Source organism: Primulina tabacum, chromosome 4 (assembly GCF_025594145.1).
Source record: "Primulina tabacum isolate GXHZ01 chromosome 4, ASM2559414v2, whole genome shotgun sequence".
Lineage (NCBI taxonomy): Eukaryota > Viridiplantae > Streptophyta > Magnoliopsida > Lamiales > Gesneriaceae > Primulina > Primulina tabacum.
In genome coordinates, this window is record NC_134553.1 from 4,471,800 (window position 1) to 4,499,727 (window position 27,928).

Sequence of the window (27,928 nt, forward strand, 5' to 3'; positions counted from 1 at the left end):
CGAATATTTATCTGTAAGACGGGTCAATCATACCGATATTCACAATAAAAATTAATATTTTTAGCATAAAAAATAATACTTTTCTCATGGATGACTCAAATAAGATATCTGTATCACAAAATACGACCCGTGAGATCGTCTCACATGAGTTTTTGCCAACTAGAAAAGGTTATCATCATTAATGGTTTCTATGGAATGTTAGTTTAAGTAAAATTCTTGAAATGGTTCAAATTTTCCTCTAAAAAGAGTCAAATAAAAATTTCTACAAATCTTTAATGTGTTTTCTTTGAATATTAAAAAGAGCAAAAAATTTATACTCTATTGCGAAAACGAAATAAAAACTCTTGTAGATAATTAATTTTGCTCGATTCTTGATCGTTTGTAATCAATCTGCGTGCATTTTTCACATCTAGGATGCGTTTTTTTTTTTCCGTCAAATCCTCTAATTATTAGCAAGTGACTCTATTACGTTAAAATGTCCTTTTTTTTTTGTCTGATTCAATACTTAAATATGACCAATAGTCATATTTTTGTTTTTAAATATGACCAGTATTGTCGACAATAAAATTCAAATATTATATTATAAAGATAAAGGTGCAGGAAAAACTCCAATTTCTAATAATAAATTTTTAAAAATTTTAGAGTGTACTCGAGATGAATCTGAAATTTATGTATTTCTATTATAGAAAATGAAACAATATATCTTATTAATTTATATATCAGTTACATAAAATAGAATGAATTTCAAATAACATCATTATCTGGTTATTTTGAATTACATCATAATTACTATAGACAAAAACTTGTGTGAGACGGTTTAACGGGTCGTATTTTGTGAGACAGTTATCTTATTTGGGTTACCCATGAAAAATATTACTTTTTATGCTAAGAGTATTACTTTTTATTGTGAATATCGGTAGAATTGACCCGTCTCACAGATAAAGATTTGTGAGATCGTATTACAAGAGACTTACTCATTAATATAAAACACTATATAAATATGTAAATGTGAATTTGAAGTCTATGATTTTACTTTTTTTAAACAAAAAAATATATTTTAATACATTTGAAATTCATTGTCCAAATGCAAAGCATATCAAACAAAATATTGAAAAAAAAAAGGAATTTGAGCTATAATAAACTCATCTTGTACTCAAAATTTTAATTTCGTTAAAATAAATTTTAAATATTAAAATATTTTATTTTTGAGATGAAGCTCGTGTATGGATCGTGCTCGTCGAAATTCGAAAACCTCTTGAAAAGCAATTGTAAAATAATGGTGGGAGGTGGGGACAACGTGAAGATTGGGCCCCGTATCCATATAATCTAATCAAGACAACCGCTCCTTCGCTGAAAACCTCCAATCCAATCCAATTTCCAACTCCATCGCTCTCTCTTTCACCAGTTTAACACAGATCCCATGTGGACTGCTGCATCAATTCTGGCTGGCTTTTTCTCATCCAGTTAAGACTTTGAAAAGCTTGTAAATGTCACATTCAATGAACTCGTACTCGTGACATATTACAATCTTAGAAGTTCATTCATTTATCATCTTTCTTGATTGTGAGTGAGTATGGATTCGAAGACCCTTCTTGACTACGCTCTGTTTCAGCTCACGCCAACAAGAACAAGGTACACTTTTTCTTGCTGCCCTCTTTGGTGCAAATATCGTGAAATGTGTGTTTATTTTTAGTTCTCTGGGTGAAATTTTGAAAATTTGTTTACTTTTTTGATGTGGCATATGATGAAATTGATAAAAGATGCGATCTTGTGGTGTTTTCTGGGAAGATAAGTGAGAAAATTGCATCTGGGCTTGTGGAACCATTTATCTCTCACTTGAACTATGCAAAAGATCAGATTTCAAAAGGTGGGTATTCGATAAAACTTCTTCCAACGGCTGCTGATGATGCTTCATGGTTCACCGTAGCCACATTTCAGAGGTAATTTAACAATATCTCAATTAGTCTCTGAAATTTTGAACCTCACTCAAGCAGATCTTTTTTTCCCGACTTTGATGCAATATCGAAAAATCTATTGCTGTTGCTGTGAACTCTTAACTGGTTTTGGTTTAATCGCAATAGTTTTAGTTGAAAACGGTGATAGATTTTGATAACAAGATTTTTAGTTGACTAAATTACAAATGTTGAAGATGAAATTTGAGATCCAAATCATAGGAAGTCACTTCTTGGGTTTAGATCAAATTCTTCTGTGAGTTTTGTGAGAGGTTTTATGATACATATCAAAGAAGATTCAATTTACTAACACGAACTTGTTTCTTTTCCGCTTCATGGTAGGTTTGTGCGATTTGTGAGCACACCTGAAATTCTTGAAACGGTTGTTCGAATAGAACGAGAAATTTCACAGATTGAAAGTGCAATTCAATCTAATGAAGTTCTTAAGAAGGAGGTGACAGAACATCCAGGGGAAGGTAAGCTGCGGCGTGTACTTATTGAAAGTATATGGTTTACATACACGTTCATGAACACAAAAAAGATAAAACATATTGCACACTTTCTAGTTCTGTAATATTTCACTCATGTCAGACATTTGTATCAGTCTTCAAGCATGATGCCAATATCTTGATCTATAGCTATGTGTGTAGTGTTCGAATATTTACCAAGCTACTTGTTTTTTGGCCTTTTTTTAGAGAAGCTACTTGTTTTATCAGTAGGAAGTTTATCGGCTGTTGATGGGATCACAAAGAAGTCGGTCAATTCCACGAAGGTATTTTATTTTGATGTCAATAAGTGGTTAGTAGTTCAGAGCATCTTTGTTACTTTCCCCCCCTTACACCCTTTATTTCCTCGTGGCTCTTCTAGTCATCCTCTGAAGAAGGACTTAACGGGGCTGCACCGGAAGAAAATTCCAGGTATCTGTTGTCACTTGTCAAATGTAGTGCATCACTACTGTATTTAATAGCTCTGTTATGTGAATCAGTAAGTCGTTGTTTTGGGTAGGATTCGCCTCCAACGTGTTATGGATACTCGAAAAGGATTACTCCTTAAAGAGCAAGCCATGGCTTATGCTCGTGCAGTTGTAGCAGGATATGAAATGGACACCATTGATGATCTCATTTCCTTTGCAGACACATTTGGAGCCACACGTTTGAGGTGAACTTTTATCGATCTTCCTTTTGTTGTGCACGCGTGCGTGCATGAAGAGATGCTTCAAACTTATTTCCTTATTTACTTACAATATTCATGTTTTTATCCTGGTCTTTCCATTTCAAAGTTCTTGCAGAAGGAAAAAGAATGTTTAGTTTTTGTTATATTTTGTCAATGATTTTTTTATTGCATAACTTGTTCTACAAATATGTTTTTTTTCTCTAAATGTTTTTACATTGTGGAACACAGTACATGTGTCAATGGCTTGGTAGTCTGGCTCAAATATAAGATTCTAAATGCTAGGCTAAGATATTGATTTCTTTAATCATTCAAATGTTTTCCTCAATAAGAGTTATTTCTTGAATTGTTTGTATAAAGTAAAATAATTGAGCCCGTTTTAATGTGCATGATCTTATATTGTCAAAGGTGGATTTTTTTAAACTAACTGTATTATTATAAAAAAAAAAATTGTTGTATAGAGAAGCATGCATTGATTTTAAGGAGCTGTACAAGCAGAAGCAGTCAGATGACCAATGGATGGATGAATTAGCAGCAATGCAAGCATCTGCTGCAACTGAATTCTCATATATGGGATCACCTGGAATTTTGCTCGCGAGTGAAAGGATTAATGGGAATGGTTTTTCCACTGGCTTATCTGAATCTCTCTCTGATTTGGCTTCCACTCCAATTTCAGATGGAAGTAAAGGTGCTTTTTACTTCCTTTCTTTTTGTTTTTACAAATTCTTGACTGGATGTTTTTGTCTATCAATGCTTATGAGACAAATTTCTTGGCTTGCATAGCATGGGTAGTGAGTATCCCTTTCAGAAAACTTGAACGTTTTATGAGAAAATTGGGATCATGTGTATCATACAATTGATATGTCTTAAATCTTTAAAATTTTCTCCCACAGCGAGTAATCTGCCTGCACCAGAGCAGACACCTCAGCCGCAGTTACCATGGACGAACCAGATTCCTCAATATATGCACAACTTCCAGGGTTATCCTTTTCCAGGGATGCAGCCATATTATCCAGGGCATATGGGATGGTCATATCCCGGTGGGATTGTTCCACAATCAAAAGATAGTCAAAACCGGAAATCACATAAGAAGAAAGAGAAACCTTCGGATGCAAAAGGGACAGATACATCTGAAGGGGATGAACAAACTGAATCTAGTGACTCCTATTCTGGGACAGATTTTGAAGAGGTTAAAGAGAATGATAAGAAGCATTATTCAAAGGGGCAAGGATATGTTAAAAAGAACAAGAAAAAGTCCTCCAAAACAGTCGTTATCCGGAACATAAATTACATAACTTCCCAGAGGCACAACGGAGAGGAGAATGAAATCTCGGATGGTTCATTGGGAGGGGCTTTTCCGTTTGATGAAGAGTCCATTAGAGAGGGGGTAGACAATGCACTTGCGAAAGCACGTAAGAATAAGGGGCCACGGGGAATCCATGTGCAGAATGGATCAAACAGTCATGATGAACAGAATCTAGAAAACGAGTTTGATGCTAATATTTCTGGAGGGAAAGTAAATAATACTTGGGATGCTTTTCAGAATCTTCTAATGAGTCATGAGGAGCCAACTTCTAATGGTGTAACTTCAGACTTTGAATCCGAGAAAATTAAGAAACAACCTTTGAATGTTGATGATTCTGTTTTTGCCATTCAGAGAGGTGGAGACTATGATGGAACAGAAATGACAGATTTTATGAACGTTGAAAATATTCGTCCCGGTATAAAGAAAATTGTTTCTCAAGATGAGAGTGCGATGTTTTCACGACAACTAGAAGACTCAAGAATGAGTCAACTGGGAACTCCCGTAGATTTTGCTGCCGAATCATCTGTTCTGAAAAACCACAAAGAAGAAGATCGGTTTGTTGCTAATTTGTCCCAAGTTTCAAGAACAGGTGACATTAAACGAGTAGAATTTAATGATCATGGCCCTGCGCCCTATGAAGGGGGCTTTGTTAAAAAAGAAACAGCTGTTAAAACTCCCGTGGTTGATGATTCCTTCATAATACAGTCTAGATCAGCAGTTGATGAACCTTATGTTTCTGACTGGAAAACTGATATTAGCATGGTTTCAGAAGTTGAAAACTCAACACATCCCGGAATTGGAGATTCAAATATTTCCAGGTTTGAAAAATCGGTGTCCAGTGAGCCTGATGACCTTTGTATGGTTTTTGTTAGGGAGTCGCAGGATTCAACGGGGGCATCCTGGGCTCCAGAAATGGATTATCAACTTGAAATTTCTTTCGCTGAAACTGATAAAAAATATCCAACCGTTGAAGCCAATGGTCCCGTGGGAAAAGGACTTCCTGTGAATGGTAAGAGCACCAATGGCAAGAAGGCTTCAAGCTCCCCTGCAAAAAATCCTAAACCTTTGGCGGGATCTCTTGTCAAGAGCAGGACAGACCTTTTATCCAAGAGCAAGAAAACATCCTCCACGAGTAGATCAACTGTTCAAAAGAGCAAGCTTGAAAAGGTATCGCAACCATGTATCTTCGAGGTGATTTGACTGTTATTTATCATCCTTTATTTTTGTTTGACATTGAGTAAGATGCATTTTTTTTCCTTGCAGGAGGAAGAGGAGCGCAGAAGAAAGGAAGAATCGTTGCTTGAGCGCCAAAAGAGAATCGCTGAAAGAACAGCTGCTCGAGGTTCGACTCCTGCAGTAACTAAGAAAATTCCAGTCGCTAAGAAGTAGAGTAGCTCTTTCAAAGCTCAAAAAATAGGCCTCAATCCGCAGTGAATGAATTTTAAAAGATAATTCATCCTACAAATACAACACGGTCCAAAACAGAACATTAGTGCATCTTGTCACCTATCGAGAAAAGCTGAAGTAACATGCTTCGAGCTCTATTCAACATGTATCCATTGATGTTATATCTTCCATTCTTCATTCCGCCTAGCCCCTTGTACAGTATCATTTCCTGTTTTTGCCTTCCACATTCATTTACCTAGTCTTCAGCAGGTTTGGATTGTTTACAACAAAAAAATGTGTTGAATTAAAATGCACAGTGCTTGATCAATGGCGTGAGATTATATTTTTTTCCACTGGCCAGAGATGCATCCAGAAATTGATATGTTTTGGATGGATTTCGCTCCTTGGTAATTTTAAAGAGCATTTGTTATTAAATTTACATTGGGTTTGTATAAAGCATAAACAAATTGTGTGCAAGTTTGTGTTATAATTTTGGGTTTGTATAAAGCATAAACAAATTGTGTGCAAGTTTGTGTTATAATTTGTGTGACGCATATATGTTGATTTTTTAGTGTCTTGCTTATATCATTCATTATTATCCACATCGATAAAGAATGTGTTTTCCTTTTCTTTTCTTTGTCTCTGCTTCTATTCATTCACTCCCTTGATCTTTTCATTTTGTTTAGTAATAATAAAACTAACATGGTCCTTGTATCATTATGGAATAATTTGATTATCATAACATGCAACGTCGATTGACAATTTCCATCGACATACATTCTTGAAGTAGTTTAGTGAAAAAAAAAGAAAAAAAAAAACAACTAAATTGCCGCAACATATATTGAAAAAATCAAGAATAGATCTTTTGAGAAACAGTCTCACGAATTTTTATCTGTAAAACGGATCAACCCTACCGATATTCACAATAAAAAATAATACGCTTAGCTGGATGACTCAATTAAAAGATATGTCACACAAAATACGACCCGTGAGACCGTCTCACACAAGTTTTTGCCAAAAATCAAATGGATAGCTCATTAGTATTTCTAAATTTCAAATTAAATGATAATTAAGAAGCTAAACAAATTCATAATAACAGACTAAAAGGAACAATATCTCAATGTTCAGGTACTTAAAGTTTTAAATTAAGGATAAGATAAATTAATGATAAATAGATAAAGATAGCTTAATGAGATTTAAAGCATAAAAAAAGAGAGAAATAATATTGCAGTTGTTTTGATTATGAAAGACTGGATTATAATGTTTTAACTCAATGAAATGCCTTGAATACTCTTGATAAATAAATAAAAAAGAATACATAAATTGATCAAAAATCCATATGAGAAGATCGACGTTGCATGACGTAATCAACATAAAAGCCAATTGATGCTGCATGCCGTAATCTAATGGGCCAGGAAAATATGCAACCAAAAGATTAGATTATCAAATATAAAATAATCAGTGAAGCACCTGTCATAAACTTCAAACAAATCCTCGGAAATATTATACGAGAGTAGTATACCATAAAAGATCTGTAGGAATACAGGAAGGATTTGCACTCGAATGTCATCAAACATAAACGCACTACACATAGTACAAGGATTCTTCAAAATGTCACAGCACGCAAGTTTAGCATGAGAACTTGCGCACACCTAAAACTTGAAATTTTTCTTCTTTGATTTGTTCTCCTTTTCCTGCATCTTTCGTTTTCTTTTGTTCTCATTCTGGACAAATGTCAAAACAAGTTAAAGAAGCTCTTCCCTACAAAACATGGAGAGAAAAACAAAGGAATAAATGATTGTACCTCGGCAACCATGTCACTGAAATCCTCCCGCTGTGTACGCAACTTCTCTTCTTCTCTCGCCTCCTCGTACCTGGAAATAAATGGCATAAGAATAGATTATAATACAATCTGCAGTCACGTGAATGAAACAAATGAGCGCTAGATTTACTTGGCAGGCAAAACATTGTCCATGAGTTCCAACTCTTCGGGGGCTAATGTGACATCGACTTTATCTGCTTTCTGACCTCTAAGCAAATCAACCTGATGAAAATAAACAGTAAGATTATCTATATTATCAAATAAGTATGCAAAGCTAGTAAACTTTAATTGAATTTCAGTTCACGCTCAAAATAATAGAAACTGAAGTCACACTTTACGTGTAACATTTCAATTCCATCGCATATATTCCTCCAATGTAGACTGCGGAATTTTTAGGCTGCATCAAATACCCCAATCACTGAACCAACAGGAGATAATAACATGCAACTGCAAATTCAGGGTATGTGTGGTCAAAGAAGATAAATCTCCAAGCCATCGGTCGCCTGATCAAAAATAGATTGAGGGAGAAAGTTCAAATGGAAAAGAATGCATTTTGAATTAAAAATCAAAGGCCATCACAACAGCTTAAGCACAGTTAAATAATGTTAACACTACGCTTCCAGGATATTCACAGGATGCCTACGAATGAATCATGTTCGTTTTATATTTTAGCCAATTAAATAGTCAGACAGGCCAACAAGAGTCCTTTTGCATTTCATTGTTTCATCACCCGAGAGAAAGTTATGGTCAGATCGAATAAATCTTAACTACAGAAACACTAATCAGATTTAATTAACAGCAGGGGTCTACTAAACGAGATGGTTGCCAAATAACATCACCATCACAACTTGTAGCCATGCAATCAATAAATTCAAGAAAAAGAACCAAGATATCAATTTTCTCACTCTTTTAGCACCAGCCTTGTCCTGTGTGCCAGTGTTAATCACGTACCTGACAAGAAATGAGTCTAATATCAGCTCAAATTTCAAAATGCAAAAGTTCAATTCACAAAGAGGTCGATGCTTTACGTATGGCTTGTTCCAAGTAAGGTTCCTGGCGCTATCTTCTCTTCTTTTTCTTCAAGCACCTTCACCAAACACAAAACAAATATAATTTGCTTCAGAAGCAATAAAAGAAAGTGTTCCCCAACAATTAAGAAAAATGTCAAAAAATGTATTTACTTGATAGAGAGGCCTATCAGGTTCTTTCCTCTGTTGCTTACGAAGGTCGATAACATCCGGAGTTTCAACGCCAGTAGGAGTACTAAAGCACCAACAAGAACGAAGCAAAAGGTGAGAGAACTTCAGGTCAAGTAGAAAAAGGAAATATACACCAAAAGGCCACATACTTTTATGCCTACAATGACAGTGGTCATTCCCAATTCACAAATTTGTGAAATATTTTAATCTCAAGGAAGACATCAACCAAGGGAGTAAAGCAGATAATTACCTTGAAAGGCTATCAACAGATTGAATGCCATCTTCCAGTTCCTCTTCCTCAATCTGTTCTTCCTCTTCCTCTTCTTCTTCCTCCTCCTCCTCTTCTTCCTCCAAATCACCCCAGTGCTTGGTCTTATCAACTGGTTCCTCCTAAAAGTCAATTCAGTATGTAGAGTAAGAGGAGAAGAAAGCCGGAAAGAAAATATATATAATTTTGTTATTATAGAGCAAAAAAGCGAGCATAGAGTACTATTGTTATCAATTTTCACATTTTGTTTACCTCATAATTAGGCTGTTCTTGTTGCAAAACACCAAAAACATCTCCATACAGAGGGCGTCCATACTATTCATAGTTAAAAATAACATGAGGTCAGGGGAACTTAAAAAATAAACAGAACAGATTGAAGTAACCAATAAATAAAGATAAAACCCACTTCATCAACAGGAGGTTTACCCCAGTCTCCATGGCCATATCCAAATTTAGCTCCAGCAGGAATTGGAGCGTTGAGACCAGGGATTTTCAGATGAGGGTAAGAAGGTGGAGGACCATATCTCTGCCATGGGAAAAGAAACAACTAATAATAAGCTTATTGAATCTGTTACTTGGAAAATGGCAAGAGACCTCACAGCAGTATAGATAAAGAAACTGAAAATACAGTACTAAGTGAGACTGCTAAACCTGCATATTGATGAGCCAAGGTGGAGGGGCACCTTCAGGAATGCCTAGAGCCTCCTTTAACTCTTGCGACAACATGCCTGGTTTCATTTCTCTGAGTTTAACCTGTGCATGATCATGATCCAAATAAAAGAGAATGACAGAGACTTGAATCAGAATAAGATCGATTGCACTGATAGTGTATGATTTGTGAAACTGTAACACAATCTCTCCATTCAACAGAAAGAATAAAATATATGTACATATGTATGTGTATATATATAGTCCACAGCTTATTCATTAACAATCACCTTTTAAAGTCCAAACACAAACACCAATATTTCATTGCACAATCATTAAGGCAGCAAATTTAGTTTAACGCCATAACCCAAAATATTAGATTGTATCACAACTAAAATCATAGGTAACATTATAAATACAAATAAAACTTACACAAGTATATCATAGAAAACCAATAGGAGTGTATCATTAATCTTAAAGGATGGTCATCTCAGAATTATCACAGCTTTGGATAACACATATGATATGAATTTCATACCTCAAATTCCTTTCCCTCATAATACAGATCACCATGCGATGTCAACTTGGGTTTAGTTTGATGCTTGAAGAAGGCATCATGAAGGACCTATAAAAATTAAACAGATAGGAGTGTGTAGAAACTACAATTGAAAATTTTAATAAGACAAGGCAAGATTTCCTGAGCTTGTTGACATAAATGAAGACCTGATAATCGATGTCCATTTTTCCCATTTTTGGCAGCATCCTCTCACGCTGTTTTTGTTTCAGCTTCTTACTGTCTTCCTTTTCGATGTATGCCTGGCATATAAACGCCAAAACACAGGAAATTGTTAACAGACATAAGACAAAACTACAAGACAAAGATCCAAGAGAAAATGCACCATGATTGTAGCATAACTTGTCTAGGTGAGTGTCAAGTGAAAACCACAACTATACAATGGCATAAAGCTAATTTCATTCAACATATTGTCACGGATTGGAGATTAAATATGTCATGGATCAAAGATTCAAATATTGCACCAGCAACAAAATATAATTTAATCATCACATAAGCTTTGAAAACGTGAACATCCAAGAACAAGGTGAAAAATTAACCAAAATAAGGTGAAGTATACGGAAGCCGCAATCTTTGATATAAATCATAATATCAAATAACAGACAAAGAGAAGACAGATATAGACCACAGTATACAAGTGTTTGACGAGCATTTATGATGTGATTGGCTGGGACGGGTGCCTCATAGTGTCATACAATGTGCATACTTTGTGGGGCTTTTTTGGTACAACAAAATAAAAGGCCAATAACAGGCTTTCACAATCCTCAAACCACCATTAGCTTGCTGCAGAGTACAGAATGGAATATATATGTCATGTATGCAGATACGCATTTAATAAATGTGATGCTGGCCCATAAAACTAATAATTCAACTAATATTATACCTGGGCTACCGATTCCACCATTATCAAACACTTAGATTAACAAGAAACAAATACCATTACAGAGAGGAGATAAGTCTCACTTGTCTTATTTTCTCAATTCCCGTGGCAGCGATAAAGTCGGGTAGTTGAAAGGGCAGCTTTTCTATACCTCGCTTTCCCTGAAAATCAATAAAACAAGAAGATGATGAAAGAGAAAACAACTAAAAAGACAACGAATTGTAGACAGATGTACCAACAAAATCAGTATAAAAATCTTAGGAAAGACTAGAGAGCATGGGTGCGTAACAAAATCTCAAGAAATTCATTGTCATCCTGCTGCCAAAAATTACAGAATTAGATCCTGAATGGAGTACTTTCCTATGGCACTTTCATTTATTACGACAGAACATTATAAATGAATCAAACCCCAGCCCAAACTAGCAAAGTCTACAAAAGGAAGTTCTTGCAAGGTTCCCCTTGCCAAACACCTACATGTTGAGGCTCCACAAATGCCACAGCCGCTCCCCTGCAAGAACCACATATAGGTATAAGACAAAACCTCATTGACTTTATCATCCATCACACTCTTCCCTAAACCCATCATGTAATCAGACCCAAATTTTCCCTTCCAGAAAAATTCTAACAGATAGATTATACACAAACCTCGGTTATACAAAGGTATATTTAATGAACTGAGTATATCATCTGCGGTAGCTCACCTGTAAAAATTTCCTCTTCTGACACCAGTGTCGGGGAACCGCAACAGAATTGCGATATGATTTCAAATACACCAGCAGCTTAGGGTCTGAAGAAGTGGCATCCCACACCTAGAAAGTCAATAAGTGTTGGATAATTACTGCCACAGAATTGATTTTGAAACAATAACCATCACAAAATTAGGTTCAACAGAAATTGATCGTCACGTCTTCATCACACTGACATAAGTGCCTAATATAAAAGAATATGATTCCCTGTTCTCAAGAAAGGAGGTTTTCATGACTTGGAAAATCAACATGGTTGCAATTTGTTTAGGAAAAACCATTTGCTAAAACTATTACCAAAAAACTTAAATGGGGTTGGGAGGTCTAACTCTAGGTTTCACGCCAAAGTAAAATGTAAGTGCCAACATAAAATATCAAAGGCAAAAGAGTGCTCAATTATCAAAATTTGAAAACAAAAATTACATTAAGCACAATGTCCACAAAGTATCTAAAATGTCAAACAAGTATCATTAATGCGAACATACCTCAACAACATCAGGCCGGGTGGATAATTGCTTCAGTTCAGCAATCTTCATTCGACGTTGGAGCTATAAACAGCAAGGGTGGTTTAGCTTGGTAATGTCATTGAAGATTTCACACAAATAACAATTTGATTAAAAAACACCTCCTTCTCAAAAGATGCAAAAAACAGTTGCATCATGAATAGAGTATAAAGTAGCAACCTTTTTCTTTTTGTTAGAGATCCCTTTCTCCTTTTGTTGAGTATCTTGTTCCTCCTCTTCAGAATCTGAGTCACCCATCTTCTTGGCTGCTGCATCAGGTGCAGAATCATCCTTTTTTATATTCTCCTAAAAATTGGAGTTATTACTACCCAGAAGAACATGGAACAAGAAAACGAGGAAGAAGGAAACCTCAAGAACCCAAAATTAACATCAAATCAAGTAAATTATACTTCACATTCTCACCTCAGAAACAGCATTTTCCTTGAAATTAAATTTCTCAAAGACTTTTCTGAATTCTTCAGTTAATTCACCATCTAATTCTGCCTTTTCTGGCACATACTCAACCTCTACTAGCTCTTGAAGCTGTCAATTAATGACCATAAACAGAAAGTAATGGTAAAATCCATGATAAAGCTGACATCATCTTAATCACGTCCATGCTATCACATTATTAAAACAGATAATAGTTTCATCTACAGTCAAAGATAGATATTATTTTTAGTTCCCACAGAGAAAAATAAATGAACAACATTAGGGAAAAAAAGTTTTCAGAATAACAATAAATCATGATCGTTCCTGGTGCTTCTTACAGTTTCTATAAGATGAGAAGATTCAAGGTTTTGTCACCAACCTAACAAAAAAGAGAGGCCTTGCACACATAGTGGTGACAAATCACGCATGAAATATACATATTAGAATGAATTAGTTAATAGGATTTCAAGAAAATATTAAGAAACACCAGGACACATATCTCATCATCAAAATAAATATTCAATGGAAAGACATAGATTATTTTTCTCGATCACGAAAGGTTTAAACAAAACAAGCATCACCGCAAGTGTTTATAATGTAATATAATATAATATCATCAGTAATATATTTTTATCCAAGAAACTAGGGTTACAACCTTCAGCGGATCGAAGTTTTCTTTGGAGTTGTCACCAACAGTTCCCTTAACGTCCTCCGCAGCGGTGCCACTGTCATCATCGGCGGGGTCATTTTTTGACGCCTTGTTCTTCTTCTGCTTCCTCCGCCTCCGGCGCCCATCGCCATCCCGTGATTTCTTGGTGGCATAGCCAATGTCTTGAGATTTCAAATCACCTTTCTGGTACGAGACAGTGTCGATAACACCGTTAGCCATTTCCGCTGGCATCTTTAGGCTCACTTGCAATTTTGTGTGAATTCGAACGAACGATATGCGGTCGCGGTCTTGCTGATAACGCAGGAAATAAAAATAAAATTGGACAAGAATTTATATAGTTTTGTATGGGCCTGATTTGGGCCCACGCGTGGTCCAAATTATACTACCTTTAATGGGCTTCTTTCCTCTAAATTTTAAAAAAAAATCCAACTTCACTCAAAATCATATGGTATTTAGGCAGCCTCATGATTTTTATCTAAGATCTATAAATATAAATCAACGATGCAAAATGATTTTCATTGCATAAATTTTTAATAATCATAAACAACAGATATGAGCAATTGCTTGTTCCTCAAAACATTAAACACCTTTTTATATTCTATAATAATAATCTAATTTACTGACACACACACACACATATATATATATATATATATATATTATTTTTTTTTTTTAAATCGTTATTTTTTCATGTGAACAGACACAAGCTTACATTAATTTAATACAAAGAAAAATGTAATAATATTAGGTTCCAGAGGAATACACATACTTATAATATATGATATAATAAACTAATTCAACATTGTAACAAGAATTGATTTTTGATTTATATATTGTCTTGACTATATAAAATATATATAAATGTGGTACCTAAACCTTTCATATTCATCGGTGACCACTTTTAACTTCACTGCAACTCAATACATTTAGTATCCTGAGTGCTCATTAATATTTATTCGTAAGACAAATCAATAATACTCATATTTATAATAAAAAAATAATATTTTTAATATAAAAATAATACGATTTCATAAATAATATAAATAAATCTCATAAAATTAAATTATGAAATAATCTTATAATAATTTTTTACTCATAAAACAATCTCACAGTAATGATTTTTTCTATTGATGTGTGATTGATTATTGACTTGCCAATAATGTGTGCACAATTATTTCAGCTAACAGCAACTACTAAAGATTGCACATATTCTTTTATAAACCTCGTGTTCTTGCATCTATCTGTAAACATTATTGGCGATAATGGAAGAAATAAAGCACGAGCACGTACTAGTCAATGGACTGAAGCTCCACGTGGCGCAAATAGGGAACTCTTCCTCGCCGCCTGTTGTTTTCTTGCACGGCTTTCCTGAAATTTGGTACTCGTGGCGCCACCAAATGATCGCCGTCGCCACGGCTGGTTTCCGAGCCGTTGCATTCGATTACAGAGGATATGGGTTATCCGACCCGCCTCCGGAACCCGAGAACGCCTCTTTCTTGGACTTTGTGGCTGACCTCCTTGCTCTTCTGGACGCCCTTGCAATCTCCAAGGTACATTATAATGGGAGGTTCAACTCGAGGTGTTAGAAAAAACTGTGGGGTAATTATTTTTTTTATCTTTTATGTTTTTGGGTGAAATTGGTGTCTGAATTGTATTCAATAAATATCAGGTGTTTCTGATCGGGAAAGATTTTGGAGCTGCCGTTGTGTCACTCTTTTGCCTACTCCACGGAGAAAGGGTTTCTGGATTTGTGACCTTAGGCGTGCCGTTCATGCTGCCGCGGCCTCCCATACATCATCAGACTCTACCTGAGGGCTTCTATATTCGAAGATGGCAGGTTATTTCAATAATATTTATATAGCCAGACTTCTAACTTCGGGAATTAATGTTTGACCCATATGCGATCTCTATTTCCTAAGTTAAGAGACTGATTGCATTATGAGAACAAGATTAGGATGAAAAGTCCACCTGAAAATATGGCCGCAAAACCCGTTTCAAAGACAAGCCAAAAGCCCCCATCATCTTCATCGTGGGTGGAATATCAAATAGAACAAACACAATTGATAAAACACAATTTGAAGTGAACTAGATTTACAATTATTTTGAGTAGTTGTATGTGGAGTTTTAGAGGGGAAGCTCGTAATCCAATAAGTATTCTTAGTAGGAGAAAGGGTATTTTTGGATTCATGTAGTGGATGTACAAATTTAGTTCTATAAAGTCAGGTCTTCTCACTTAACATACAAGTGAGAGAGGAGGGTGTGAGCTTCATTTTTCAGAATCTGCAGGGTTTTTTAACCTATTCGTTTCAACATGGTTTTTGGCCAATTTCATCTTAATGTGGTTTTACTAGTGTAGTGTACCCATTTCAACTCTTGTTAACTTTTCTCATAGGAACCTGGGCGTGCAGAAGCTGATTTTGGTCGACTCGATGCGAAAACAGTGGTTAGGAATGTCTATATTCTCTTTTCCAAGAGTGATATTCCGATAGCCAGTGAAAACCAAGAGATCATGGACTTGGTGGAGCCATCGGATCCTCTGCCTCATTGGTTTAGTGAGGAAGATCTTGCAGTCTATGGAGAATTGTATGAGAAATCGGGTTTCAGAACTGCATTGAAGGTTCCATATAGGTAATTGGTCTCTACTATTATTATGCAGGAAAATATTCTAATGTTAACACAGGTGTTGAGAATATATGCCTGTGCCTTGTAAGACTTGTGATACCTTAATTGCGGATGTGCAATGTCAAATATAAACTATAAGTGGTTATGAGCTTAGAGTGAGAAACTTATGTGTTTTATCAGACATCCAACTTGGGTAGTGGTAATATAGCTGAATTAGGCAGCCTTACGTGATGTCCTATGGCACGAGGGTGCGACATTTGGCATTAGTGACTACCTTTTGATGCTATCTATGTGGAGCTGGGTAAGAGTCGTGGACGAGTCTTCATTAGACTTCATGTTCTACCTCTCTGCATGGGGGGATGCATATAGTGAAGTTGGCCAAATTTGGGTATTGGATAAGGAGCTGAGATTGTGTAAGGTAGAAAACTTAATTTGGTGGTGATTTAAACAAACGAATTCCAGGATGCACTCATCGAACTTTGTGACAACTCTCATGTATAAGTAGCTTGCTGACTTGAGAGCGTGTTCTCCAAAAGCCCAAACCTCCCTCGAGCCACCATGGACCATACCACGCCCAGCCCCTCCTGGACCCTAACTGACAGTACCCTGACCAGCGCACCAGCCGCTCGTCCCTGCATCAAGCCACGCGCACCTCTCCTCTATTCCCCAAAGTCGCGGCTCACCCTAACCAGAGCCACCTTGGACCATGTGACCTTTTCTATAACTACGCAACGAAAATCAGAAAACGCTTCGGTTTGACCATGTGTCATCCACGCTGACTCTTTTTGTTTGATGGGAACGGAACAAATCTAACGGGATTGATACATAGACAATTACAGGATTAAGACAGTATATTGATATGATTCAGTTTCTGTGATGGCTCATGATTGTACATGCCGCTGTAGGTCATTCGGTTTGGAGCTTGATATACCAGATCCGAAAGTTGAAGTCCCAGCTCTGCTGATAATGGGCGAGAAAGACTATGTCTTTAAATTTCCAGGAATAAGTGACTACATAAAGAGCGGAACGGTGAAATCGTTTGTTCCGAACCTGGAAATAGTGTACTTGCCCGAAGGAACTCATTTTGTTCAAGAGCAATCGCCTGATGAAGTGAACGACCTTATCATCAACTTCCTTAAAGGCCATGTCTAATTACCATGCTGTATTCGGGTTGATGCTGTTGAAGAAGGACTTTGCAGTACCAGTACTATAACTTGTGTGTGTAATAACTTATGTTTTCTACTGCAGTACCAGTACTGTATCTTGTGTGTGTAATAACTTATGTTTTCTACTTGTGAGACTCGATCCCTCCTTATATGTACAATTTGAGCTCTATTTGATTTCGGAATGTGGTGAAAATAACTAAATTTCATCGGATATTCATGGCAAATGACATTAAATAGCGGCTATATAGTTGAACTTGAGACTTCACTTAATCGATTTTGTGTGAGTGACAAGAAAATCTGTCGAAACCAAAATGAACCTTGTAGCAGTTGGTTTAAGTCCAAGTTCCCATCAAATTTTGCTTTGGCAATTTAGTTTGGCTATTAATCATTTTCGTCGATATTGTGTCAATGGAAAATACATATATTTATAATGGTATGTCATTATCTATTTTAAGTACAAACTCTCGTAGATTTGTTTTTGGACTTTACCCAAAATGTCTCATACAAGTGAAAATATTATTTCATTGATCTTCTTGATCTTCTAACTTGAAAAATTGGGTGTATTTCTAATAATTCTCCCATCAAATGAAGTTTCACCATTTTTTAAGTTTTTTTAAGGTTTGGGCCTCTCCTCATGTCTTATTCGTCCTCCAAACGAGATCACTTCTCTTCGCCACGTTGGGGAGAACGTTTAGGATTTTTACCAAGAGCCCTCATCTCCTTCATTTAAGTATCCGAGTATTCCACCAATATTATTCGATCTATATTATGGTTCTGATACTATTTGTTGTGTTATGAAACACACATATCTTCACAATGTAATGATATTGTCCATTTTGGACATAAATCTTCATGGATTTATTTTTGGACTCTAAACCAAAAAATGTCATGTCATTGGAATATCATTTCATCTTATTAACATATTATCTCCTTTTATATATATATTTCAACATGGAACTTTAGCTGCATTTCCAACTTTTCATTTGCAAAGTTGATAAATTTTTCAGGAGATTTCAAACTCACGGAAAATTACATTTTTCGACCAAAGCTTAACAGTGTGTTTGGCAATCAGGATTTAGGAGGATTTTATTGGATTTGGAATTGGAGGATTTGAAATTCCATCTGGTATTTGGTTTAAAATTTAAAAATGGTATTTACAAATCCATTTCTTGTTTGGAGAAAAAAAGATTCGAATTTGGAATTGTAAAATTTTACTAAATTACCCTTAGAAATCATATAAACAAAATTAACCCAAAGAAATTTAGAAATTAATAATTCTTCTCTATTATTTGTGTTTGTAAATTCAAAAATTAATTATTATTTATTAATCATAGTGCACATAAAATAATAAATAAAAAATCATCAAACAACTTCAAACTTTAACATAAAATTAATTATTAAACGTAAAAAGAGACTTTGGTAATTACTATAATTTTTATTATATTAATCAGTAAATAACACACGAAATTTATAAAATTTAAACGAAATCTTTCAATTTCAAAAAAAAGTAAAAGGAAAAAAAAATTTAACCATGTAGAAATTTTTGGTGGAGAAAATTGACTATGAAAATGATGTGTTGAATGGAATGATGTGTTGGATAAAAAAGTAATTGTATGTTTTTAAAATCCAAATCCCACCAAATCGTATCAAATTTGATAGGATTTGGATATACTTATTAAAATCCCATGAAATTTTAAACAAATCCGAATTCTTATTTTGAATCATCTTGCCAAACAGTAAAAATAGGATTTTGAAATCCAAATTCCATGAAATCCTCTCAAATCCTGATTGCCAAATACACTGGAAGGATTATCTTTCTAGTTATTTCTTCGTTGTCAGAAAAAGCGGTTGAATATGACTCATTCTTACATAACGTGAAGTCCATGATTTTACATGACCTCACAAGTGAGAATTTTAAATAATACCATAATGCTAGCATCTAATTAATCAAAAAAAACTATAACATTCAAAAAATTGAAGATGGGTTTAATTGATACGTTACATTTTTCATTGCACCATATATTTTCTGATTTGTATATAGATAGATACTTGAGCAAATTATCAATAATTTTTCATCACAAATAGTTAAATGTGTGTACAGTTCTTATCCGACCGATTCTCTCTCTGCAGCCCCTGAATAAAACAAAAAATATTATGTACTCTCTGGGCTCACGTGTGTTTTTCGGATGAAATTCGATACAAAATATTAAAAATCTGGAACAAATGTAAGATATTTTAGAAGTGAATAGTTTATATCTGACACTAACTAATATATGATTTTTGTGTACCTTTTTATATTAATAACACACGTCTTTTCGAATGAAAATTTGATACAAAACCTGAAAAAGACTATTATTATATGATATTTGAGTACTAAATGTTCCAGATATGATACTAATATATGATTTCTGAGTATCCAATCATGTATAACAAATTTTAGTATTAATTAATGACACATTTTTTCGGTTGAAAATTCGGTATAAAATATTGAAAATATGATGTTGATATATGACATTTGAATATTAAATGTTTTAGATTTGACACTAATATATGATTTTTGAATACACAAACATGTATAACAAATTTTGGTATTAATGACATGTTTTTTCGGATGAAAATTGATGCAAAACATTAGAATTGTACTAATATGTAATATTTCAGTATAAAACTCTTTCAGATCATGTACTAATATATGATATTTGAACACACAGACAAGTGTATAAAATATTGAAATTAATATAATTATTTCAATTTTATACTCAATATTTTATCTTTTGAAGTTTGAACCATAACTAAAACAATTTTTTCTACAATATCATATACATGTTTTAGATTTTCAATGTTTTGTACAAAATTCTATCAAAAAAATAATTGTGGGTCAGGGAGTGCGTAAACATTTTTTGTCTGAATAGATTGCAGATAAATTATTTTCGGTCTGACAGAGACCGATCACACATTTAACTACAATGTTAGAAATTTAAAAGAAATTCCCCATATATACTCGAGGGGAATAAATAAAACCATTTTAGCAACTATTGTAATTTCAATTTAATCAATTATTTAGTCATGATTAACAGATCATATCGATCGGGAACCGGTTCGGCATAATCCGGTTCAATCTGAAACCAGTTACTATGGTTTAGGGTTAAAGCAAATTCGATATTCTAATTGGATTGGAATGGTTCTTAAAAAACTTGATTCGGAACCAATTTGGACCACTACAATCAGGTCCTGAACTGGTTTTTAAAAAATAATTTTGGTACTTTGTTGTTTAATAATTGTCACTTGTAGTCTTACCTGTATAAAAAAGAATCTGATTTTTAATACATTGCTTGATAAATGAAAAATTCGGGTGCATATTGATTGAAGATAAAAAAAAAATTTTGATTTCAATCCAATCTTAACCAGCTCCTATACTATTTAATCCAAGTCAAATCCAATCAAATCTAGGAAAACCGGTTTCATTTTGAATTGCTTTTGGTTTGAATCATACACATAATCTCATAAATCCGAAACCAATCTAATCCATTATGCTATTGGATTGGTTTGGCCTTTTTACTTTATATAATCCGAAATCGGTTCAATCCGATCCGATGAAATTCCTACAACTATTTGTGTTGCAAAATAAAACAAGACAAAAACCTGTGTGAAACGATATAACGGATCGTATTTTGTGAGACAAATCTCTTATTTAGATCATCCATAAAAAAATATTATTTTTTTTACTACTTTTTATTTTAAACATGAAATAGATAAAGATTTGTTACTATCTCATCGTACTAAGCAGATTAATTGGGTAAATACATGAACTGTCCCCAATCCACAGTAGTAAACCAATTAGATTACTGGAAGGTCAATCAAGGAGGGTGAGATTAACATCTTTAGATGGGGTTATGAAGGCGAAAGCTGATGTCATTGTTCTGGATCGTTGTTGGGCAACTCGCTGATATCCAAGCCATGGTAAATCCCTCGACTCCTCCGCCGTGGCCAAAACCCAGTTGAAAACGAAGAATAATGATGTTGTTTCACGTTGTTGAACCCGAATTTATTCCAACTATGAGCAGATTTTATCATGGATTTGTAGTATTTACTTACTTTTGTAGTTATGTTTCCGACCCATCATCCGAATCTATAATTGTGCCAATATTTATTTTTTCTGTTGTTTACTTTTCTTCTTTGTCTGATTTGGTTTGGAAATGCATATTGAGTATGGCGTTGGATATTATGAAATTCTTGATGATGAATAAATTTTTTTGTCGGAATAATGCCTTGTTGCATACGTCTTTACGGGTTCATAGTCGGAAAGATTAGAGGAATTCATCTTTCTTCCTTTGGGTTTAGGGTTTATATTTTTCTAATCGCATGGTTGATTATTTATTAATCTTACCACTGATAAATGCCTGTTTTCTGTAGGGTATTTTGATTATTTTAAATGTATTTACTTTGTAGATTGGTTAATGTTTGCAGACTACATCAAAGAAAGTTATAACTAGGGATGAATGGGAGAAGAGGCTCAGTGATGTCAAGGTTAGAAAAGAGGATATGAACAAATTGGTGATGAACTTTCTGGTGACCGAGGGTTATGTGGAGGCTGCTGAAAAATTCCGAATGGAATCTGGGACTGAACGTATCCTTTTATCAATTTTTTTTTAAGTGATAATTTTTTGTGCAAATCTTTTCATATTTTGTGGCAGTCATGTTTTCTAAAAGTACATTTGATTCTCCTTATTGAAATATACAGCAGAAATCGATCTTGCAACCATCACTGACCGCATGGCAGTGAAGAAGGCAGTGCAAAGTGGTAATGTGGAGGATGCTATTGAGAAAGTTAACGATTTGAACCCCGAGGTGTGTTTGATCTTTATTTGGTTCTTCTGGTTGTTTTCATGAGAATTAAATTGGTTTAATTTTGACAATCTAGAAGAACTTGGAATTGTTTGGTCGGTTAATTTCCACACTAGGTGATCAAGATTTTGATTTTAATATTTTTTGGTATTTTTGGTCGCATAATCAGTGAACTACATGATAATATTTGACAGTTGTAAAGATCTTCCCTGGGATCCGATGCGATCATTCTCTTCATGCCTTGTTTGTAGTTGTTTGTTTTACATTCACAATTTTATTCGAGGAATTTGATAGTTTATCTGGGAATTCATAATTACGGTAAGTTGAGATGTTCGCTACCTGGAGTTTTTATGCAGTCTAGTCTTGAATTTTTATTAAATACAATTACACTAGCTGCAATAACTTGATTTGACAGCTTGCTTTTCGGGTTTTAATATTGCAAGTATGAATTTAGATGTTTTTGAATGCAGATATTGGATACAAATCCCCAACTGTTTTTCCATCTCCAACAGCAACGGTTGATAGAATTGATCCGTAATGGAAAGGTGGAAGAGGCTTTGGAGTTTGCTCAAGAGGAACTTGCTCCAAGAGGAGAGGAAAATGTACTTTTTATTATTTGTTTGTTTTGATGTAGATCTAAAGAGTTTCAGCACTATTTAAGGATTCTGTCTAGGTGTATTTTTAATCTGCGTGCCTGCAGTCATGTTTTCCCAAACATTGTGCTGTAGTGTTAGAATGTTCCTTTAAAAAAAAAACTGATGCTCATTAAGAACTGTTTATCGATTCAGCGAGTCTTTCTAGAAGAGTTGGAGAGAACTGTTGCGTTGCTTGCTTTTGAAGATGTCAACAACTGCCCCGTGGGTGACCTGTTAGATATATCACAGCGTCTTAAGACTGCTAGTGAGGTGAATGCAGCCATCCTTACCAGCCAAAGCCATGAAAAAGGTCAGTCTGACACATATCATCAAATTTATAAAGTTTTGAGATCTTCGTTGCCTCTGCTCAATATTGTAAATCCTTGCCGTTTTTTACTTTTTAGGAACTGACGACTCTAGGTAAAGGAAAATGATTATTTCATGTGGTGATCTATGAGCCCATTTAATTTTTTTGTTTGTTTTGCCAAAAGAGTGGCACTAGGACAGACTGAAGCAAGGCCATGTTTCTCTCTCTGATGACCTTCTGTTTTTTTTTTTAAAATAGTTTTCTCGGAATACTTTTAATGATGTTACCTTTCTTTAATTTTTATTAAGCGGTTATAAAAAGTGCATGATGATGCATCCTGAAAACTAGGTAACTTTTTGCCCTGATATTTTTTGGAGATGAAAATCCTCGTCTCTCTATTTTTTTCCGACAATGTGTACCATCACCGATTTTTGGAGAAAAATATCTCCATTTTTCAAAGCATGAATCATTCCCAACTCATTCATCATTTTTGAAGTACAGCAACTGCAAGACTAGTGTATTCCTAAAATTTTCCCAACGGAGGATTAAATTAGTTGTCACCATATTACATTCACTCTAAAAGAATATCACCAGACACCCATCTCAAGAATTTCAGTAATTTAAGTTATTTGTGAGTTTACGTCTTTCAATATTTTTACAGCAGTTTAATTAGTTCAACTTCCCCATGTTGGTATTAACCACTCCCATGCTCCAAACCCTTTTGCTCAGGTGTTCATGGAGCGTGTTCTTGATATTTAATTCTGCATTGTTGTCATTGTTGACATTTCATATTTCTATGATTCTACGAATAACTATTGAGATTGCTTTCATTTGGTATTGTCACAAAAAAAATGTTACAATTGTCTCATTTGCCACGAAGCTGCTGCATTATATGGAAAAGTGAGGGGAATTAATTCTGTTATGCATTTGATTTTAACAGATCCTAAGCTTCCAAGCTTATTGAAAATACTGACATGGGTGCAAAACCAGCTAGACGAGAAAGTTTCTTATCCTCGAATCAATGATTTTTCTACAGCTATGCTCGAAGATCCTGCTGTCTGAACAATTCAGGTTTCCCCACCTGGTGGTGCGGAAAATGTATGAAAGCTCCAAATGGTCGGAAGCAGGTGAGATGATTCGAAGGGAATTTACGTAGTCCTCTACTTATAAGATCATGTGCTGGTGTTAGGAGCATTTGATTTTTTATTTTTTTAAGGTTCGTGTATAGACTCTCATAAGATTATGTAAATGTGGATTATTGGATTCTTAGAGTTGAACTCTTACACAGTTACACTAGATGCTTTCTGACAATTAATGTAGTTCGTGTTGGACGTAAATTGTTTTGTGTTTCCTGAACATAGAACTAGAGTTGTCAAAATGGACAAGTCCATCTCACTAAATAGGTGTGTTCGGTCGACAATTTCTTGAGCTCATCTTATCCCACCAAATGGTGGGTCGGCAGGTCATCCCACCTTGACCTGCCTAATATAACTAAAACCTGTCTAGGTCTGTCCTGCCATTGGGTTGATGATCCGGTTTGCTAGCTCCAAAGAGCTCAGCTGCCCAAATCAAGTTTTCAATGTGGATTTCAAATGGGTTACAAGATGTTCTTTAAAAAAAATAAATAAATAAATTACAAGACGAAAACAATATAAAATGAATGGCAACAGTGAACAGCTACTCAGATCCGATCCAAATGCCTCTTCTTCTGATTAGATATTTAGATCCCTCCAAATTTTATCAGGTTATTGAACCAAACGGCATGTGGAGTATGACAACATCGAAACCACCGCCGGCACCTCCACGTGCCACCCTCCTTCGCCTTCTGTTCGACCTCGACGCAACCGTATCCCTCCACATCTACACCTTCTTCCATCCAATCATCCCCTTCCCACTCCTCAAATCCCTATAATTTTCCGGCGACGGCCATCTCTTGTTACCCGTCATTCTTTCTCTCCTCACCACCGCCACCGCCAATCTTCTTCTATCAAACCTTTTACTCGGATCCTTGTTAGACCTTCTCTTAATTGGCCTCCTCAAGCACCTGATCCAGGGCCCCCGCCCTGTTTACAACGAGAACATGTTCCTTTCTTTTGCAGTTGACCATTGGTCTTTTCCCAGTGGCCACTCCTCCCGAGTCTCATTCATCGCCACCTTATTTTATTTTTTTTCCGATCACGTGAGGCAAGTTTTTGTTGCCCTTTTGAAAATCGACGCCGAGACCGAGTTTGTGAAGTATTTCGTTGTGATTGTGGGGTTATGGGCTGGAATCACATCGGCTTCTAGAGTTCTTCTTGGCCGGCATTTCATCCTCGATGTGGTCGTTGGTTCGTGTTTGGGTGTTGCTGAAGGGTCCTTCGTCGTTCGGGTCTTTAACTACGATAAACTGAGCTCCTTACTTAGATGACAAAGGGATGCATCGACTGTAAGTCTTTCAAATGGTTTGTTATGAATTAGTTGACCCACAAGATTGATGGCTTCTTCCTTTCCTGTTGTCTAAAACTGAGCTTTGGAGGGTTAATTGCATGCAACTCTAAGCATTATAATGAATCTGCTTCATTACTGCTTTCATCTGCCACAATGAGCGCCTGCACTCTTTCTTGCCATAACTCTGCAACCAGACGAAATTTCCAACAGACCCCATTATTCAAAATGAGCAAACTACATTCGAACTTGGTTTTGAAATACAAGATTATACCCGAACCTCCAAATCTCTGAGCAGAAGAAATTAGAGGTTCTGCAATGGAAGTGTTTTGTGAAAATAGTTTATTGAGGCCAGGAATACACAAACTGTATGAACTTAATACGCTTTTTGTGACTTCTGGAATGCCAAAACGTTGTAACGAACAATAATGATTTAATTTATGGTTGCGCTTGAATAGTAAGATTTGAAATTCATGTGCTTGAATGGAAAGATTTGAAATTATGGTTGCGCTTTAAAAAGTTATTATGCTATGTGTTGATCGGTCTACGACTTCTGTAGAATTGAACGCTGGTTGTTTATGAAAAAAATATATCCGATTGTAACATGATATTATAATATTTTGCATTGTACAACAGCTCAAACACAGTACATGAATTATTTAAATCGTATAGCAACTCAAACACCGTGTTTCGATTGCTCAACTCAGCAGGGACAATAATTATTACACCTGATACTCTCCCTCCCAATAATTGCACTCATTTTAATTAACGAGAATCGAACCTGCAACCTTGACAATAATGTCAATTGTAGAAGCAAGTGTTTGCCGTTTTATCAAAAATTAGAACTCGCGGATACAAAGCAACTCTAATCTTTAAAATCATATTACGTTTCAAATTGTTTTACCGAAGAATTTCTAAATTTCTGAATTCCACTGTGAATATAATTTGAATTGTGATTGTTACTCATTTCAAAGCCAATTTTCAAATTTATTCCCAAATCAAATCACTTCGTTTAAATGATCTATCCAAGAACATCCTAAAAATGGTTAGAAATTTATTGGCGATGATCACAATCCTAGTAGATAGCTATATCAAATGTTTCTTCTTCTTTTTTTTCCTTTTTCTTTTAAGTGGGGGAAAAAAGATAAGTTGCTTTTGATTTTGTCTTCCATTATCACTTTTTATCCATGGTTTTTAGAGGCAAAATAATTGATATTTGGGACCTCGTCACAGATTAAAGTTATTTTCCCTGTCTCACTCGATCATTTTCTTATTTTTTTTACACTACACTCGCGGCAGCCTATTTTTTTTGACTCGTACGCTGTAATTTGATTATCTTTGATCTACGGCTCAGAAAACTTATAAAGGAATCTGTGCCGTTGATTAAGGAACGATTCCTATGAGACATTGTCTCGTTTGTGTTGTGGGTGGAAACCTCAGAAGGCCCGCAATTTTGGAGAGTTCATGTGTCGGCTGGATGTTGATTATTTTAATCAAAATTAACTTTTTATTTATTTTTATTTTTGGCTTTACTAAATAAATTATTTAGTATTTTTAAAAAAAAAAACTAATAAATTATTTAATTTTGAATTTTATATAAACAATGAAGCCGAGGTCGAATTATAAATCATTAATATATTCGAATTTGATAAAGTTTTATTTTAAAAAATATACACAATTAATTCACACGTTATATATTCTCGAGAAAATTACTCCAAAATCTACTCTTAAAAATATTAATATGTTAAAAAAAATTTCTAAAGCGTATTTTTAAAAAAAGAATGTATTCTGCTATTGTTAACACAGTAAACACCTTATTTATTAAAATCTGATTATTTTTGTTTTTCAATCAACTTTCTCTTAATGAACTTCATCCATCATTAAGATTTGTACTTCCCACTTGAGGGAATGAGTAAAATTTGAACTTTTGAAAAGGTCGGTACGACTAGGGTATGTTAAAATCAATTATTTTGGAGTAATTTTTTTTTTTGTGACGGTGTCATGAATTTTTATCTTTAAGAGATGTTAACCCTACTGATAAAATCAATTATTTTGGAGTAATTCTTTCGTGAGACGGTTTCACGAATTTTTATCTGTAAGAGATGTCAACCCTACTGATATTCAAATTAAAAAGTAATAATTTTAGCATAAAAAATAATACTTTTTCATTGATGACCCAAATAAGAGACTCGTCTCACAAAATACGACTCATGAGACCGTCTCGCACAAGTTTTTGCTATTATATTGATTATTGGATGACTCAACTCTTGCAAATATTGGATAGGATCAAAATGTTCAAATTCAGTAAAATTTGAGTTTGAGTATAAATATAAATACAAATAGAATTTGATTCGTTTGCTGCTACGATATTGTTTG

The 27,928-nt window shown here is 34.8% G+C and overlaps 4 protein-coding genes, 1 long non-coding RNA gene and 1 pseudogene across 9 annotated transcripts; 4 read left to right on the forward strand and 2 right to left on the reverse strand.

The window, feature by feature from the left end:
• Positions 1-1,292: 1,292 nt before the first annotated feature.
• On the forward strand, positions 1,293-6,442 carry LOC142542628 (COP1-interacting protein 7-like). Of its 3 annotated transcripts, none has more exons than XM_075649368.1 (9): positions 1,293-1,632; positions 1,761-1,940; positions 2,295-2,428; positions 2,672-2,724; positions 2,820-2,869; positions 2,958-3,110; positions 3,584-3,810; positions 4,016-5,595; positions 5,692-6,442. In XM_075649368.1, the coding sequence occupies exons 1-9, from the start codon at positions 1,574-1,576 to the stop codon at positions 5,815-5,817; spliced, it is 2,562 nt and encodes an 853-aa protein (XP_075505483.1). In that variant the 5' UTR covers positions 1,293-1,573; the 3' UTR covers positions 5,818-6,442. The 3 variants fall into 3 exon arrangements, with proteins under 3 accessions (XP_075505483.1, XP_075505481.1, XP_075505482.1); XM_075649366.1 differs by having other exon boundaries at positions 1,294-1,632; positions 2,648-2,724; XM_075649367.1 differs by having other exon boundaries at positions 1,294-1,632; positions 2,669-2,724.
• An 822-nt stretch (positions 6,443-7,264) lies between these two features.
• LOC142542629 (uncharacterized) lies at positions 7,265-13,848 on the reverse strand. Its single transcript, XM_075649369.1, has 18 exons — positions 13,539-13,848; positions 12,875-12,994; positions 12,632-12,757; positions 12,434-12,496; positions 11,907-12,014; positions 11,289-11,366; positions 10,475-10,567; positions 10,290-10,376; positions 9,755-9,856; positions 9,510-9,629; positions 9,356-9,418; positions 9,086-9,225; positions 8,818-8,899; positions 8,665-8,723; positions 8,542-8,587; positions 7,767-7,858; positions 7,619-7,688; positions 7,265-7,538 (listed from the first exon to the last, which is right to left on the reverse strand). The coding sequence occupies exons 1-18, from the start codon at positions 13,782-13,784 to the stop codon at positions 7,467-7,469; spliced, it is 1,767 nt and encodes a 588-aa protein (XP_075505484.1). The 5' UTR covers positions 13,785-13,848; the 3' UTR covers positions 7,265-7,466.
• An 893-nt stretch (positions 13,849-14,741) lies between these two features.
• On the forward strand, positions 14,742-17,518 carry LOC142542631 (epoxide hydrolase 2-like). Its single transcript, XM_075649370.1, has 4 exons — positions 14,742-15,103; positions 15,223-15,390; positions 15,946-16,181; positions 17,081-17,518. Exons 1-4 carry the CDS (start codon positions 14,816-14,818, stop codon positions 17,325-17,327), a joined length of 939 nt encoding a protein of 312 aa, XP_075505485.1. The 5' UTR covers positions 14,742-14,815; the 3' UTR covers positions 17,328-17,518.
• LOC142542632 (uncharacterized) lies at positions 17,125-17,627 on the reverse strand. Its single transcript, XR_012819562.1, has 2 exons — positions 17,419-17,627; positions 17,125-17,366 (listed from the first exon to the last, which is right to left on the reverse strand). It is a non-coding gene; the product is annotated as an uncharacterized LOC142542632 (long non-coding RNA).
• Positions 17,628-21,107: 3,480 nt separating this feature from the next.
• On the forward strand, positions 21,108-24,443 carry LOC142542633 (protein GID8 homolog). Of its 3 annotated transcripts, none has more exons than XM_075649372.1 (6): positions 21,108-21,301; positions 21,809-21,968; positions 22,083-22,189; positions 22,657-22,788; positions 22,975-23,131; positions 24,069-24,443. In XM_075649372.1, the coding sequence occupies exons 1-6, from the start codon at positions 21,251-21,253 to the stop codon at positions 24,188-24,190; spliced, it is 729 nt and encodes a 242-aa protein (XP_075505487.1). In that variant the 5' UTR covers positions 21,108-21,250; the 3' UTR covers positions 24,191-24,443. The 3 variants fall into 3 exon arrangements, with proteins under 3 accessions (XP_075505487.1, XP_075505486.1, XP_075505489.1); XM_075649371.1 differs by lacking the exon at positions 21,108-21,301 and adding an exon at positions 21,341-21,424; XM_075649374.1 differs by lacking the exon at positions 21,108-21,301 and adding an exon at positions 21,341-21,424 and having other exon boundaries at positions 24,165-24,443.
• A 216-nt stretch (positions 24,444-24,659) lies between these two features.
• LOC142542634 (putative lipid phosphate phosphatase beta) lies at positions 24,660-26,042 on the forward strand (annotated as a pseudogene).
• The last annotated feature ends 1,886 nt before the right edge of the window (positions 26,043-27,928 follow it).